The 14,271-nt window shown below is 43.9% G+C and overlaps 1 protein-coding gene across 2 annotated transcripts in view; it reads left to right on the forward strand.

Moving 5' to 3' along the window:
• The first annotated feature begins 950 nt into the window (after positions 1-950).
• LOC144781045 (acyl-coenzyme A thioesterase 5-like) overlaps positions 951-14,271 on the forward strand; it is a 101,467-nt gene continuing 88,146 nt past the window's right edge. Inside the window, exons 1-2 of one of the 2 annotated variants that reach the window (XM_078659665.1) lie at positions 951-1,583; positions 5,339-5,541. In XM_078659665.1, the coding sequence (XP_078515791.1) occupies positions 1,037-1,583; positions 5,339-5,541 (750 nt within the window). In that variant the 5' untranslated portion in view covers positions 951-1,036. The remainder of the gene's footprint in view (positions 1,584-5,338; positions 5,542-14,271) is intronic. The other variant, XM_078659664.1, reaches the window with a different exon arrangement.

The following is a 14,271-nucleotide window of genomic DNA, read 5'->3' on the forward strand; positions in this document are numbered from 1 at the left end:
CTTATGCGACGTATAGCACTTAATACTAAAGTAGGCAGACCTTCTTAGCCTTTGTGAGAATAATAGCAAAATAAAAATAAAAACCAGATCAAGTCAAGGACGCAAACGGCACCATGCTATTGTTTATTTACTCAGATGATATGCATAAAAATGTAACTTGTGAGCACGTTTCTCTAACTCTCCAATAATCCCATTACAACACTTTGTACAAATGAGATTGGGACTCATCCTTCCGAAGTCGAGAAAAATGTGCAACGCTGTGTTGAAGTTAATTTTTTTAATTAACAAAATGCAAATAATGTGGAGAGATTTTAAGTGATTCAGGAATGGGGGCCCTTGTAAAGAGAAAGTACGGCCGGCCTGGGCAGTGATAGGGGAGGAGGGAGGAGAAATGCGAGTCACGGCAGCAGCAGCCTTTGATGTGCCTGCCGGCCGGCCGTGAATAATTAGGGGGTGAGAAATGCGCTCGGAGGGCTGCCTTTGATGTGGTAATGCGAGGCAGGCAGGCAGGCGGCTGGTGGCATTGTGCACGCGCTTTTTAGGGCTTGCGCAAGCGCAATGACCTAAAAAGCACATGCACTTGAAGGAATCGCCAGTGGAATCGCCAGTGGATAAACACTGGATAAGCCCCTATAGAGCTTCGCCAGCTATGCGCTGAAGCGCATCAGCAGGCGAGCCCTAAAAAGCATAAATAAAACCAGGTGCCAGCCTCGGCGTAAGCTCAGAATCCTCCTCGAGCCTACCAAGAATGAATGCGTCCGCGTGTAACATATCTGGTGTCACGTAAAGCGCTCCAATACCTTCGGGTCGAGTTCGCGCTATATAAATATGCAATAAAAAACCCGTAACCGCAGGGATTGTCCCGTGGCGTTTCAGAGAGTTTTTGATGTACTTCTTCCATTTCCATTGCCCTGTGCTCACATGGAGTTGACAGTTAGTCCCTTTTCTGTGTTTATAATGGACGGGCAAAAGTCCAAAGTAGTGTTTCCGTTGTTTGCGCAACAGGGGATACCGAGTAAGGGGGTCTCGCTGAACTATGCTGCGCGTGGGTGCTGCCAGAGCCTGGGACCTCGGCTCCAGGACCCTGGGCCTGGGCTCCCTGAGGTCCGTGGCGAGCATCGCTGTGCATTGCCCCAAACCATGCCTGGCAGATGAGCCTCTGGGGATCAAAGTGCTGGGGCTTAGCCCCCAACAGAAGGTGACCCTTAGGGCTCTGGTAGAGAGTGAGGAGGAGGTCCTATTTGACTCGTGTGCCCACTACCAGGCTGATGAGCAGGGTAATATTGACCTTGCCAGAGACCCCTCCTCGGGAGGACATTATACAGGAGTGGAACCCATGGGACTGCTCTGGAGCCTGTCCCCAGCAGCGCTGGAGCACCCGTACGAAAGGCTGGAAAAAAGAGATGTGATGAAGACCCCCATGGTCCTGGAATTACTAGCCCACCAGGGCCACTCCCCGCCCAAGCAGATCCCCGGGCAGGTAATAGCAAAGGTGAAGGCGGAGAGATGGTTTGCAGCCCCAGGAGTGCAGAGGATTAGACTGAGGGAGGGTGCTGTGAGAGGAAGCCTGTTTCTGCCTCCAGGTAACAGAAGCGCGGTCTTTTATTTATTTATTTATGCATTTTTATATAGCGCGGACTTTACCCGAAGGCGTCAGAGCGCTTAACAATAGGAACACAAGTGAAACATGATGAGAACATTACACAGGAACCGATTACAAAAGTAGACGTTACATTACATACGGTAAAAGTGACAATTGTGAGCAAATAAAACACATGAGGTAGTAAAAATTGTGAGCAACCAAAAATACATGAGGTTGTAAAGAGTGCACAAGAGGAAAAAGTGACAAGTGTGCAGGATATAAGAGAAAACAAGGTATAGTTAGAGGTATAATACTGCAAAATGAGCTAGACACTCTGGCACAAGAACAGGCGTTAAATAGGCAAAGGAGGCCCTTGTGCAAGTATCTAAGGCAGGTAGCAAACCGTGTGTTACAAGGGCCAAGTTGTGTGTGCATGTTACAAAAGGGTACCAAACACAAGTATATGGAAAATACTGCATAAAAAAGGCAGGCATTCCAACCACAAGAACACACAGGGAAAGCACTACCATGGTCATGGAGAGTAGAGTTTTCAGTAGTGGGAGGTCTTCCTTCAAATAACAAAGAGGACGTGAATTACTTTTGGAGGTGTCTCTGGAGGAGGAGAACTTTGATCTGAAACGTGTTAAACGTGATTGCATTTTGTGTCTCTGAAATGATTACATTCGGGGATCTCATGTGTCGCGTGTGTGGTGTGACAAGTCCATTCAATCCAGGTATTTTCTTTGCCTCTGGTATTCCTAGATTTGATGAAAGAAACACACAGCCTTCCATCCTACCTAGATGAGTGAATTAATTACCATTAAATTGAGTATCAATGACATCGGTTATTTACAGCGCTTAAAACCCCGAGAAGTAATTTATGAAACACTAGTACTAGAAAGCAAAGATTATTATATAAAAATTTGTGTCACTGGAGCAGTAGCGGCTCCTCCGCAATGGCGGAGAAGTGTCGCCTCACCTCCTGGCTCAGACCCAAAAAATGTCAAAACAATGTAATTGCATAGTTTTATTTTGCATTTGCTAGCTCTTAGTCAGTGGTGTTGGGAGGGATGGGGCCTAGGCATGGAAGGGGGGAGGAGGAGTGCCACGTGCACTCCACTCCCTAAGTGCTCATATGTGTTTTGGCCGGCTGTCTCAGGCTGATCAAAACACACATGCCCTTAGGTTTTCTCCAGCCCAGCTGCATTGAGCAGCAGGGCTGGAGAAACCCCACAGGTTCCTTGTTCTGAGCAGGGTGTCTTTCCTGCCTGCGCAGACCAATCCTTGTGCTGCTTTGCAGCACAGGGATTGGATGGGAGTCTGAGTCCTAGGGGCTGCTGGGACCCAGGAAGAGGAGAGGCGGCGAACGTGATGCTGGAGGCGGCCTGCGGCAAATGGTAAGTTTAAAAAAAAGAAAAGAAAATTCTAACACCCTGCGCGACCCCACACGACCCTCCACCCTTTGTTTATAGCGGGCGATGCTGCCCTCACCTCTTTTTACCTCTACTGACCCCTGAGTCCTCAAGTCACCTTCACATTCCTTTACCTCCACCCACCCTTCAACGCTCAAGTCACCCTCGCCATCTTTTACCTCTACCCACCCTGGAATCCTCAAGTTACCCTCACCCACCTTTAACTCTACCCAACCCTCAAGTCACCCTCACCTCAATTTAACTCTACCGACCCCTGAATCCTCAAGTCACCCTCACCTCCCTTTAACTCTACCCACACCTGAACCCTCATGTCACCCGCTCCTTTTACCTCTACAGACCCGAGTCCTCAAGTCACCTTCACTTTCCTTTACCTCTACCCATCCGAGCGCTCGTCACACTCACCTTCCTTTACCTCTACCCACTCCTAAACCCTCAAGTCACTGACCTTTTTTTTTTACCTCTACTGACCAATGAATCCTCAAGACACCCTCACCTCCCTTCAACTCTACCCACCACTCGACCCTCAAATCACCCTCACCTCCCTTTACCCCTACCAACCCCTGAATCTTAAAGTCACCCTCACCTCCCTTTAACTTTACCAGCACTGAACCCTCAAGTCACCCTCACCTCCCTTACCTCTAACCACCCCAGAGCCCTCAAGTTACTCTTATCTCCCTTTCCTCTACCTACCCCTGAGCCCACAAGCCACCCTCACCTCTCTTTACCTCTACCCACCTCTGAGCTCTCCTTTCTCCTTCAGTTTCCTTTCCCTCTATCTACCCCAACACCCTCAAGTCATCTTTACATCCCCTTACTTCTATCCACCCCTGAACAGTCAAGTCACCCTCACCTCCCTTTACCTCTACCAACTCGGTATAACCACGAAGTCACCCTAACCTCCCTTTACCTCTACCCATCCGAAAAAACATAAAATAATTTTTTTTAACCCCTTTGCTGCGCGTGTCGGCCAACGGCCGTCGCAAGCACTGCCTCGGTAGTGCTGCACACGACCGTTGGCATACGCGGCCCCGCCCACTCGTTCAAACCACCGCACCGCGGCGGAATTCGCAGCGCGGTTAAGAGGTTAAATAACATTAAACATATGTTAAAGAATAATACCTGCGTGGAAAAGTACTTTGTGGTAAAAGTACAAATGCTTATCTGCATGGTAAAGGTCCTGCTTGTTCAAGACTGCGATGGAAAGGCTCTTTCTCCTGCGGTAGGACACAAATGTTTGTAGGCAGTGTTGGTTGTTTTATTCCCTTTAGTATTCTGCGGGGCACCTTCACCTATTTGACAGTTTTCCCCCTCCCTTCCCACTCCCCCACACCCTATAATTTATGTCTCGCCTGAGATAAAGCATGTGATGTCGCTTGCGAGACATTTTGTTTACTTAGACATCTTACAGCCTGTTCATTGCTTACCATTGGTTTTCTTCATCGTCTCTCTCTTTACCTTCCTTCTGTTTGGTCTTAAAGTGCCATCTTCACTTCCTCTTCGTCTCTTTGTCACTACTGTGGAGCATGGTCCAAGTACTTCTTCTTCTCTAGCCCAGTGTCCTTTCACTGCTCACTGCATTTGAAGGTACTTTCTTTTCTTTTTTCTTGCACCCCCTTCCACCCTATTGCCTCCTGCATTGTTGCTTGCCCTTCCCCCACTCTCTTTCTGCATTTATGCTTGTCCAGTCCGTTCATCCCCCCCCATTGTTGCTTGCCCCATACTCCTTCGTTGCCTGTCCCCTCCTGTCTTGCCAGAATAAAGCTCCCAAACAACAAACCAATGGGTGTCTAGATGGTACAATGATGCATATAGCACTGCACTCTCTGCTCTGCATGGCCTGTTTGGCACGGTCTTCATGCAAATATGACATACATTCAGTATAAAGAAATGGTTTCATAACAATATTGTACAACTCTCTGTAGACAATTATTATGGATGCGACCATGCAGCGTCATCCTTCTACTCAAGACATGACTTTAATTTCAAACTCAACCGTGCTGGGATTATTCAGCTTTTTTTCTTAGATGGAAATGACTTTTTTCAATGACCGCTTTTGTTCGAATGTATTATGATTTTTAACATACTACTTCTTTAGTTTCATATGATGTGTCTTCCATAGACTCTTGAGTACATGAAGAGAAGGTTTTAACATGGGTGTTCGCTCTACAAAATAGAACGTGTTGTGTCTTAGCATCAAGCCATGTTCCCAAGACTTTTTCCTTCACCCTCAACTTCTGCTCACTGAAATCTAATTTCTACTTTTTCGATAGGAACACACCTTCTGCTAACACATTATCTAACTTTACATGGTCTGGCTTTGCAGGTGATGGACCCTTTCCTGGCGTGATTGATATGTTTGGCGATGAAGGAGGTTTGCGGGAGTACCGATCTAGTCTGCTTGCTAGTAGGGGCTTTGCATCCCTTGCGCTGCCGTATTTTAACTTTGAGGACCTGCCACCAACAATGAAAGATTTTCGCCTTGAATACTTTGAAGAAGCAGCAAAAGTTCTACTGCGGCATCCAAAGGTAACAAGTAGCAACACATGTACATTGTGTTCTTATGGAATCTTGTATCTCCATTGTACTTGTCTGCGTCCTCGTTCAATATTGTTAATGTTAAAAAATTAAATGAAAGTAAATGAAAACTCCCATATCCTTAAGCAAAGATAACACAGAGTTCTGTATTGTTGCCATAACTCACACAATATTGTAGACTACATTTTCAAAATGTGTATTATCATTGTCCTAGCCCTTGTAGACATTGCATTTTTGACTACTGAAAATCATGAGTTTGCACTCGCAAAGATGGCATCTAATATAAAGCAAAGAATTGAAAGCATGCTCACTTTCCCTCATGAAGCTGTCCTACACATGCTGTACATGGAGAACTTGGGAAAAGTGCAGTCTCCATTAAAAAATGATTAGCCTGACTCCAATGATGTTGTGGAAGGCGGGCAAGCTCCCGTCGTCCTCAGTGGCGTAGCTGGAGCTTCTGGCGCCCGGGGCTATCCCTCGGATTGCCGCCCATGGCAGGTAGCAGGGGGGGAACAGGAGAAAAAGGTCAGCAAGCACTTGAAAGAGGTCCGAGAGACACGTGGCCTCAATCTTGCAAGTTATTTGCACATACATGACACGGTCCAAAGCTACACAGTTGAATACACCGGCAGTACAGGGGAGAACACATAGATTGCATGATCTATCTGGGGACTCAAAAAACTGCATGTGACAACCTTTAGAGAGGGTGAACGATTACCTGGTCTCCCCCTCAACACAATGCCGACATGCACATACATGACACTATTCGGGATCTGCAGCTGACATTAAGTGACCAAACATGGTCCCCCCATTAAAGCAGCAGTGTGGACGTGCACAAAGGTAATGTGCTCTGGGGACCCAATACCACCACCACCAATACCACCACCATCAATACTACCACCACTAATACCACCACCATTAATACCACCACCACCAATAATATCACCACCACCAATACCACCACCACCAATACCACCAGTGGTGGTGGTATTGGTGGTTAGTGTCTTTTTTCAAAGAGGACACCATATCGCTATCCCCTTTCTGCAGGAGACATGGCTGGACTGCGAGCCCCACAGACTAGACTACAATCGCTCGACTCCAGGCCTCGCAACTCTGACTTTTAAGGTGACATACCTGGTGAGGTATCTTTCTGACCACTCCCCCCCCTCTTGCTCTCCCTGACGCAGGAACGATTGCGCCCAGCGATACTGATCGAGATCGCAGGTCACCCGGCCAACAATTTTCACCATTCACGTACCAGGCCCATAATTTTCCAATTTATCATCTACATTAATCGGGTGACCTAACAACTCTACTACCAGCAACCCTGGTTCCTTCTTACTTATTTCTATTGTACCCGACTTACCAATCCACTGTTACGGGTACCTATTATCCACAATGGATCAGGGAGCTAGCTGTAAAAGAAAGGCAGGCAAAATACAAAACCCAACTTATTTCTATATTGCATTTAAATGATCACAGACAACTGGGAAGTTTTAAAAGTTTATCTAGGAATCAGATTCGGAAATCATCAAGTTTACAGTTAAAAGGCTGTAGTGTAGTTCCTATTATCCCAATAGGCTCTGCGCATTGGAATAATACCTTCAATAGTATAGGCCTAGACAGACGTTAACTAGGTCTACTACTGTCGATATTAGACTTAAAGTTTTGGGTTTGCCAGCTAGCTCAGAGTTCACTAGAAACTTTCTCGAATGTTCAGGAAGGAATTAACTTCCCTGAGTAGACAAGAAGGGATTTAGTTTCTGACAACCATAGAACATGACAACTTTGCTCTCCCCTAATCAAGAGTGTATCTCGAGAGTCGTGTGAACAAAAGGCAATTTATTTTACTCAGTCAGTACGTGCATTCTTAGTCTCATCAGAATGTAGAGAAAAGGAAGAGACGGGCGTGTTCAATAAAAAGGTGTTATTTATTGATCAGTCTCTTTTCTCGTACAAGAGAAATGGATCGATATTATTGCAATACTTATGGTTAAGTAAAGTGCATACATTAGAAGCAGAAGTATAAAATAATACTGTAAAAACATTGATATGGTTTCTAAGCCATATGAAGGTTTAAAATGAATAAAATATATTACATACACATATACATTTGACTAAACGTACTCAACTGGTGTTTCTAAATAAGCCTACCCCGTGTACCTGACCTAAGTCTAATACGTGGGCGGGAATAGAAAGTTACAGTTTAAGTTAAGTTTGTTTTTGCCAAGTGACTGACTAAAGAATTCTCTGTGAGGGGTTATTCAGTTCTGTACCTGGAAGTTAGGATGAATGAGGGATGCTATCTCTCTTCTCTGCTCTCGATATTCCAGGCTGCCTGCGAGGGCTACCCGGAAACGCCGGTGCTGGATTTCTCGGCAGGAGAAAGCAGCGCGTCTCGTTCTCAGCGCGTCAGGAAGGCGGGGCTGCGCCAGCGGGGTCTGCTCTGCTCTGGGCTTTGGCAAGTATGGCTGCTCCGTCTCGTCACCACCGCGTGTGTTTGCATAGGGCAATATCGGTAATATTTATACCTTTAAGGTGCCGAGATTGACGTAAGGATGGACATAGATACGTCAATAAGGATGTCATACGACCAGGTCGTTAGCACATTCTTTTGCTGAAGTTCTCGGTGAAATCAAAACAATGGCCGCAGGGTTTTTCCCAGGTTGTCATAGGTTTGATTTGTTATGAGAACTCCGTATGCCTTATCAGGGGCTGGAGGAATATCGCTTGTCTAATTAGATCGCAAGCGTTATGACCTAATCAGATAACACGTTCCTGTGCCGTAGTGTGGCTTCGTCAGATAACGGTATCTGCATCATGGGGGTTTGCTGCCTCATGGGCCGACTGCTAGTTAACTTGTTGGTTTGTTAACCAGAATAGGGTCAGGAATAGGGGAATCGATTCAGAACCTATAGGAATACATCACACCCACTCCACGCTAACTATGGACATATTTACTAATCTATGCATAGTAAAACATAGTACAATATATTTATAAAGTATTGTGTATACCTTACCACCCCAAAATACATAAATGCATTTTGAAATTTTCAAATATACGGAAGAAATGCAGTTATATGTATAGTATGCACTCAAGCTGTAGAATAATGCTAAAGTAATAACGCATTTGTATACATTAATGCTATTTGGTATATGAGATCTACACATGAAATGGCTCTTGATACAGAAAAAAGGTTCGAGACCACTTCATCACAGAATATAATACAATGAACATACCAGCGGGTAGCTAATGTCTAGAAGCTGTAAGTGTATAAGCTATCTAAGTTTAGAAATCTTAGTTCTCCAAGAATAGTTCTTACTTTAAGCAGAAGATAGTGTCCCGAAAAATATGCAAAAATATTTTGGGGCTGCTGAAAAAATGCTGTCCGTGAACTGGAGGGAAAAGTGTTCATGTGCTTTTAGTATTAAAGTTGAAGGCCAAATTCAGGGAACGCCGTGTACGAGTTTGTTCAAAAGTCTCTATTTCTGTTCTGGTGAGAACATCATATCATTTAGGCTTTCGAAAAAGTTGTCAACAGCTTCCTGGGAGAGTTCCACTAACTCGGAAATAGGTGTAACCATGCATTCATGCGCATGATTGTCTCCATTGACATTCTGATTTGAATTGCTGACAGAAGGTCGTACCTGATCGATGCTGCTTTCATCTTGAACTTCACTACCCCTTAATCGTAGTGGTGAAGCTTCCACGAATGCCGTCATCAGGATTGGTAGCCGTTGAGGGCAGCACAAAGCATGAACCTTGATTGGGCTCAACAATGTTTCTGCATCCATTGGCTCATCCGATTGTAGCGTCAGACAGGTGTCTAACACGCATTCTTCTCCGCATAGCAGGCACCTTAATACAGGTAAAACACATCGTTGCCACATAGGTCGAAATGATAGAAACCAAGTCATGTTCAGGTCTCTAAGCCGGGATAGTCCCAGGATTCTTGATATCCGGTCCCGGTATCCAATGGCTAGGATTGTTTCTTCCCTTGTCGCAGGTGTTTTGTCTGTGACATGGTTTGCCATAACGAAAAATAAGGACTAGGAATAGGATTCCTGCAATCAGTCCTAGAATCAGGGGAAGTCCGCCAAAAATCGAATGGACGAAGTCTGGAAAAATACCCAGTATGGCTTTGAATGGTGTTAATGCCATCGAAAATACTGTCTTAAATACTTGTGAGACCCCACTGGTATCAGAAATATTTAAGATTTCATTCAGGATTTCTGCGAAATGTATGGGGGAATTAGTTGATAACAATGAATGTATCTCTGCAGTCGTCCTTGCGACTTGGAGATCATACGTTTCTTTTGATGACGTGAGCCTAGTAGGCGTCTGAAGAAGCACTGTTTTCATTCTGCTTAAAGTATCTATTCGAATAGAAGTAATTTTCAAGTTGGGCCATGCCCTTGCCTCCCTGTCTGGAAAGGAGTTGGGGAACAATGAGTGTCCACAGCACTTGACCTTCGCAGTCGTAGTTACGAGATAAGGAGTCCCGGGCATAAGACTACAACATCTGCGATCTACAATTAGAATGTAACTCCCATTATAGAGTCTTTGAAAGAATGGTTCTATCTCTGTTGCAGGTGCGCCTTGCTGGTGACATGAAAGGTTATTTGAGTTCCCTTCACAGGCTCCGTGCAAACTAATTCCGTTACACAGAAGTGTACCGCTTAGTGACATTGCACAATTATTGCCACTAAGAAACACTTTCTGTCCTTTATTACTGACACATGCATGTGAATAGGGCAGGTTCCATGTTGTTTTAATGTACCCTTTTCCCAATTTCTCGTACATGCCAGCCTGTATATATTTTTGGCAGTATTGAAACCTGAAGGTTGAAATTGGAATATTTATTATTCCATGTATTATCCATTCACTGACAGGTCGTTCTGACATTGTCACTGGTAATCTCTCAAGTTTCTCAATGCTCAGGATTGTATAATCAGCTCCCTTTTGGGCCATACTGATTTGTCTATCAGTAAGGTTAAAGATATAGAATAGTGACGTTGTGTTGATTAAACGCCAAGGCACATAGCCTGAACGCAGATTTTGTAACATCCAGCCAAGCTGTACAATATAACGCAATTGGGACTGACCGTGTTGTAATAACAGTAAGTCTTGCGATAATATGTCGATTGCTGAAGACACAATGCTGTCAAAAGAAAAAATTCTGGAGGACCGAGTCATTAACCCATTGTCCACTACAGAAAGTGATTTTTCCAAATTAATACGGTCAATTTCCCGTATTCTCTCTGCTGTTTCAATTTGAGTAACCTTCCAGGCCTCATTGTATGCTGCATATACAGAGGCTGCTATGAATCGCTTGTGACGCTGTTTGCGTGGTCCCATAGTGAAATCACGCAAGTCAGCACCATCAGTAAGTAAAGTTAGGTGTTGCTTAATTTCTGCCAGTGTGGAAGTTTGTAGCCATTGAAGGCATAATTTGCCCACACTGTAGGTGGTTATTATCCCTGGGTGATGTCTTTGAGGATATCTAGGGTCTGGCCTGGTCATTTTGAACCCCTGTGTTTTGTTCAGGAATCTGTCTTGACAGTTATTAGTATCTGTGGGCCAGATCAACCACTGTTTCCAATCAGGATGTGTTCTGTTTTGGTTTAATACATAGTTTACGTCTATCTCCTCATCTGTAGAGGTATTGCTGTACATTGTTGGTTTTGGAATAGACGGTTTATTTAAGTCTTTAATTTTGGCTAGGCCAAGACAGGTAGTTTGTTGAACAGTGTCATTTAAAAATATAATTTGTTCTGGGATCATGCAGGCTCTAAACAAAGATTCTATACCCTGTACTTGCCATTCTTTTGTGCCCCAAACACTTTTCAATTCAACATTTTTGTCCCAATAATCAAAACCAAAAGTATTCATTTGTTCAAAGAATGAGTCCGAATATATCAATTTTGTGTTTGTTATCATGGTCTTTGTCCCTGTCTTATTTGACAATTTGAAATAAAATGTTTCAGCATTACTTATGTTAAAACCTGAAAAGTATGAATATTTGTCGTAAACGGTTCTTGAACTCCCTTTTGGAGGTGTTGCACAATGTTCCCATTGATTATAATTTAAAACATTTCTAGGTTGTGCAGATCTATGTAGAAAATGGTTACCATAATGGTTATAACAGTACATACTATCATAATTTGTAGAACCCTGCAAATAATCATGTTTGGTAAATTTAGCAGACATTACTAAGTCAGACATCATATTATTAATGCTTTCAAAGTCCCAATCATCAGCAAATGAGCTTGGTTTTACAAAGTCACTCAATGAGATCTTAATTTGGTGTGGATATTTCAGGATTTCGACCGGACCATAAATTTCATAGTCTGTGTTGTCCCATGCTACCCCACCCGGTATAGGATTGGCTGTGAAGTTGGCTGAAGAAAGTTCTCTTTTCTCGACGTGTGAAGATGTGTGTGGTTTGAGGATCAAGTTGATTTTCTGACTTGCTGTGTCCATTTTAGCATATTTTCCCTCAATGAAGCGTCCCAAAGTTAGTATCATGATGAGCCAAAGTATGAGGATAAATGCACCAAAACCCACCCAAAATTCGAGCCATGGAGAAACCAGATATGTTTCTTTCAGTTGTTTCAAAAGTTCTTTAGCTTTATCTTTAAAGGTTTTTGATGATGGCTGTGTCTTTGATTCACTGAAGCCTTCGGAGGAATCATCGAAGTTTATGAAGTAGCCGGATGCAGTTCTGTCAATTGTTCCAATTGGTTCAGGATCACTGTTTCTTGCATTTGCACTTGGTACTTCATTATAGATTGGTGTGTCTCTGCTAAATGTTTTTATTTGGGTTTTCAGAGGTCTAAGTTCCATTGCATTGTTGCATAGTCCTTGTTGTTCTTTTGTAGGTGTTTCGAAAGTGATTAACCTATTTGTTAGAACCTCTGTACTGGTAGCAAACCTTGGTGTTCTGCTACTTATTGGGAGTCCACTTGGCCTACTATTTGTTATCAGCCACATGATTGTGGTTTTACCAGGTCGATGGATACAACTCGGTTCTCCTTTTTACCAGCAAGTGGCGGTAGTACAACTGATCTTGTCCCGTTGACAGACAAGACAGGAACTGCTTTTCTGTAAGAAGGCCCAAATTCCTTCTTTACCGCGATCTTTTCTCTGACTAGATCCCCGACTTTTGGAATCCAGACAGGTCTTGCTGGGACAGGTGGTGGTTCTTCAGTGGTTGTTGGCTGTTGTTTCAACTTTATGTTTCTCAGGTCTTTTCTTGTTTTGTTTAAGTCCTGCAAAATAGCCAAACGGTCTTTGATATCAAAGCTTTTTTCTTTCACCACTGAAGTCTGACTATCAAGGTCAGAGATCAACATCCTAGTTCCAAATAATAATTCGTACGGACTGAATCCCTTCAGAGAATTTCTTGGCAAGTTATTTAGACTACGTTGGACACTTATTAAATGTTTGACCCACCCAGCTCCCGAACCTAATACCTTTGCCGTTATAGATTGCTTTATGTCACGGTTTTTTCTTTCAACAATTCCGTTCCCCTCAGGGTGAAATGGACAAGAGTACCGCAATGCCACGCCCATGCTGACCATGGCCTCCTTATACGCCCGAGAGCTAAAAGCAGGACCGTGGTCTGAATGCAGCATGCCAATTGCGTATGTGCCGATAAAGACTCGCAAATCTTTTATAACAGTTCTGGCGTCAGCCGTTCGCTGGGGCCACATCCATATGAATCTCGTACATGAGTCCACTGCAACCAAGATATATTTATAGTTACCATCCCTTTGTAAGGGACCACAGTGGTCTAGGTAAACACAGGCTAATGGTTTATCCGAGATTAGAAGGGGCGTCTGTGTTGGACGTCTCACCGTTGATACTTTTATTTTTTGACATATTTCACATTCTAAAACATAATTCCTTGTTTGTCTTCTCATTTGTGGCCACCAGTATCTCTGTTTTAATAATGATACTGTGGCTGAGACGCCAGCATGTATAGAAGCAAGCCCTTCGTGTGCCGCTATTATAAGTCCTAACCTATGTTCCATGTTTGGAATTGCCCTATCCCCCACTCCAGGGATTCGAGCAAAAGGAACATTGTTTGTATCAGTTATGTATGAGTATTTTACAGGAAAGCCTTTCGGGAGTGTTTCTATCGAATCCTTTTCTGTAGCGCTGACAGCTTGTAATATTTCGCTGTCTATTTTTGTTTTTGACCGGGTGATGGCAGCTACGGAAGCCGTTTGCACAGCTGCCTTCGCGGCCTCATCAGCCAATGAATTCCCTGCAACGTGAACGCCATCACGTTGATGACTCAGCGTATGTATCACGTGAGTCTTTGGTAGTTCTTTTTGTAAAAGAACTACTTGTTCCCAGAGCATTTTATGCTTGATTGTGCCACCTTTCGCATCCTTGAAACCATTCTGAAGCCAGATCTGCAAGTATTCATTGCAAGACTGAACGCAATAATACGAATCGCACACTATGAGTGTGGGGAATTCTCGATCGGTATTTTCAAGCGCCATCTTAAACGCCAGTAGTTCAGCTCGCTGAGCTGTACAATCTCCTAAAGATTGTGTTTTAGTGATTGATGGTTTAAATTTTCCTTCGTGCCAGCGACCTTTAACGATCGCGCACGCAGCACTGTAAGCTTGCTTACCCCCCACTGCGGGTTGTGCTGATCCGTCTGTATATATTATACAGCCGTAGTGTTCTAGAGGCAGAATTTCGGT

The sequence above is a fragment of the Lissotriton helveticus genome, chromosome 9 (assembly GCF_964261635.1).
Source record: "Lissotriton helveticus chromosome 9, aLisHel1.1, whole genome shotgun sequence".
Classification (NCBI taxonomy): Eukaryota; Metazoa; Chordata; class Amphibia; order Caudata; family Salamandridae; genus Lissotriton; species Lissotriton helveticus.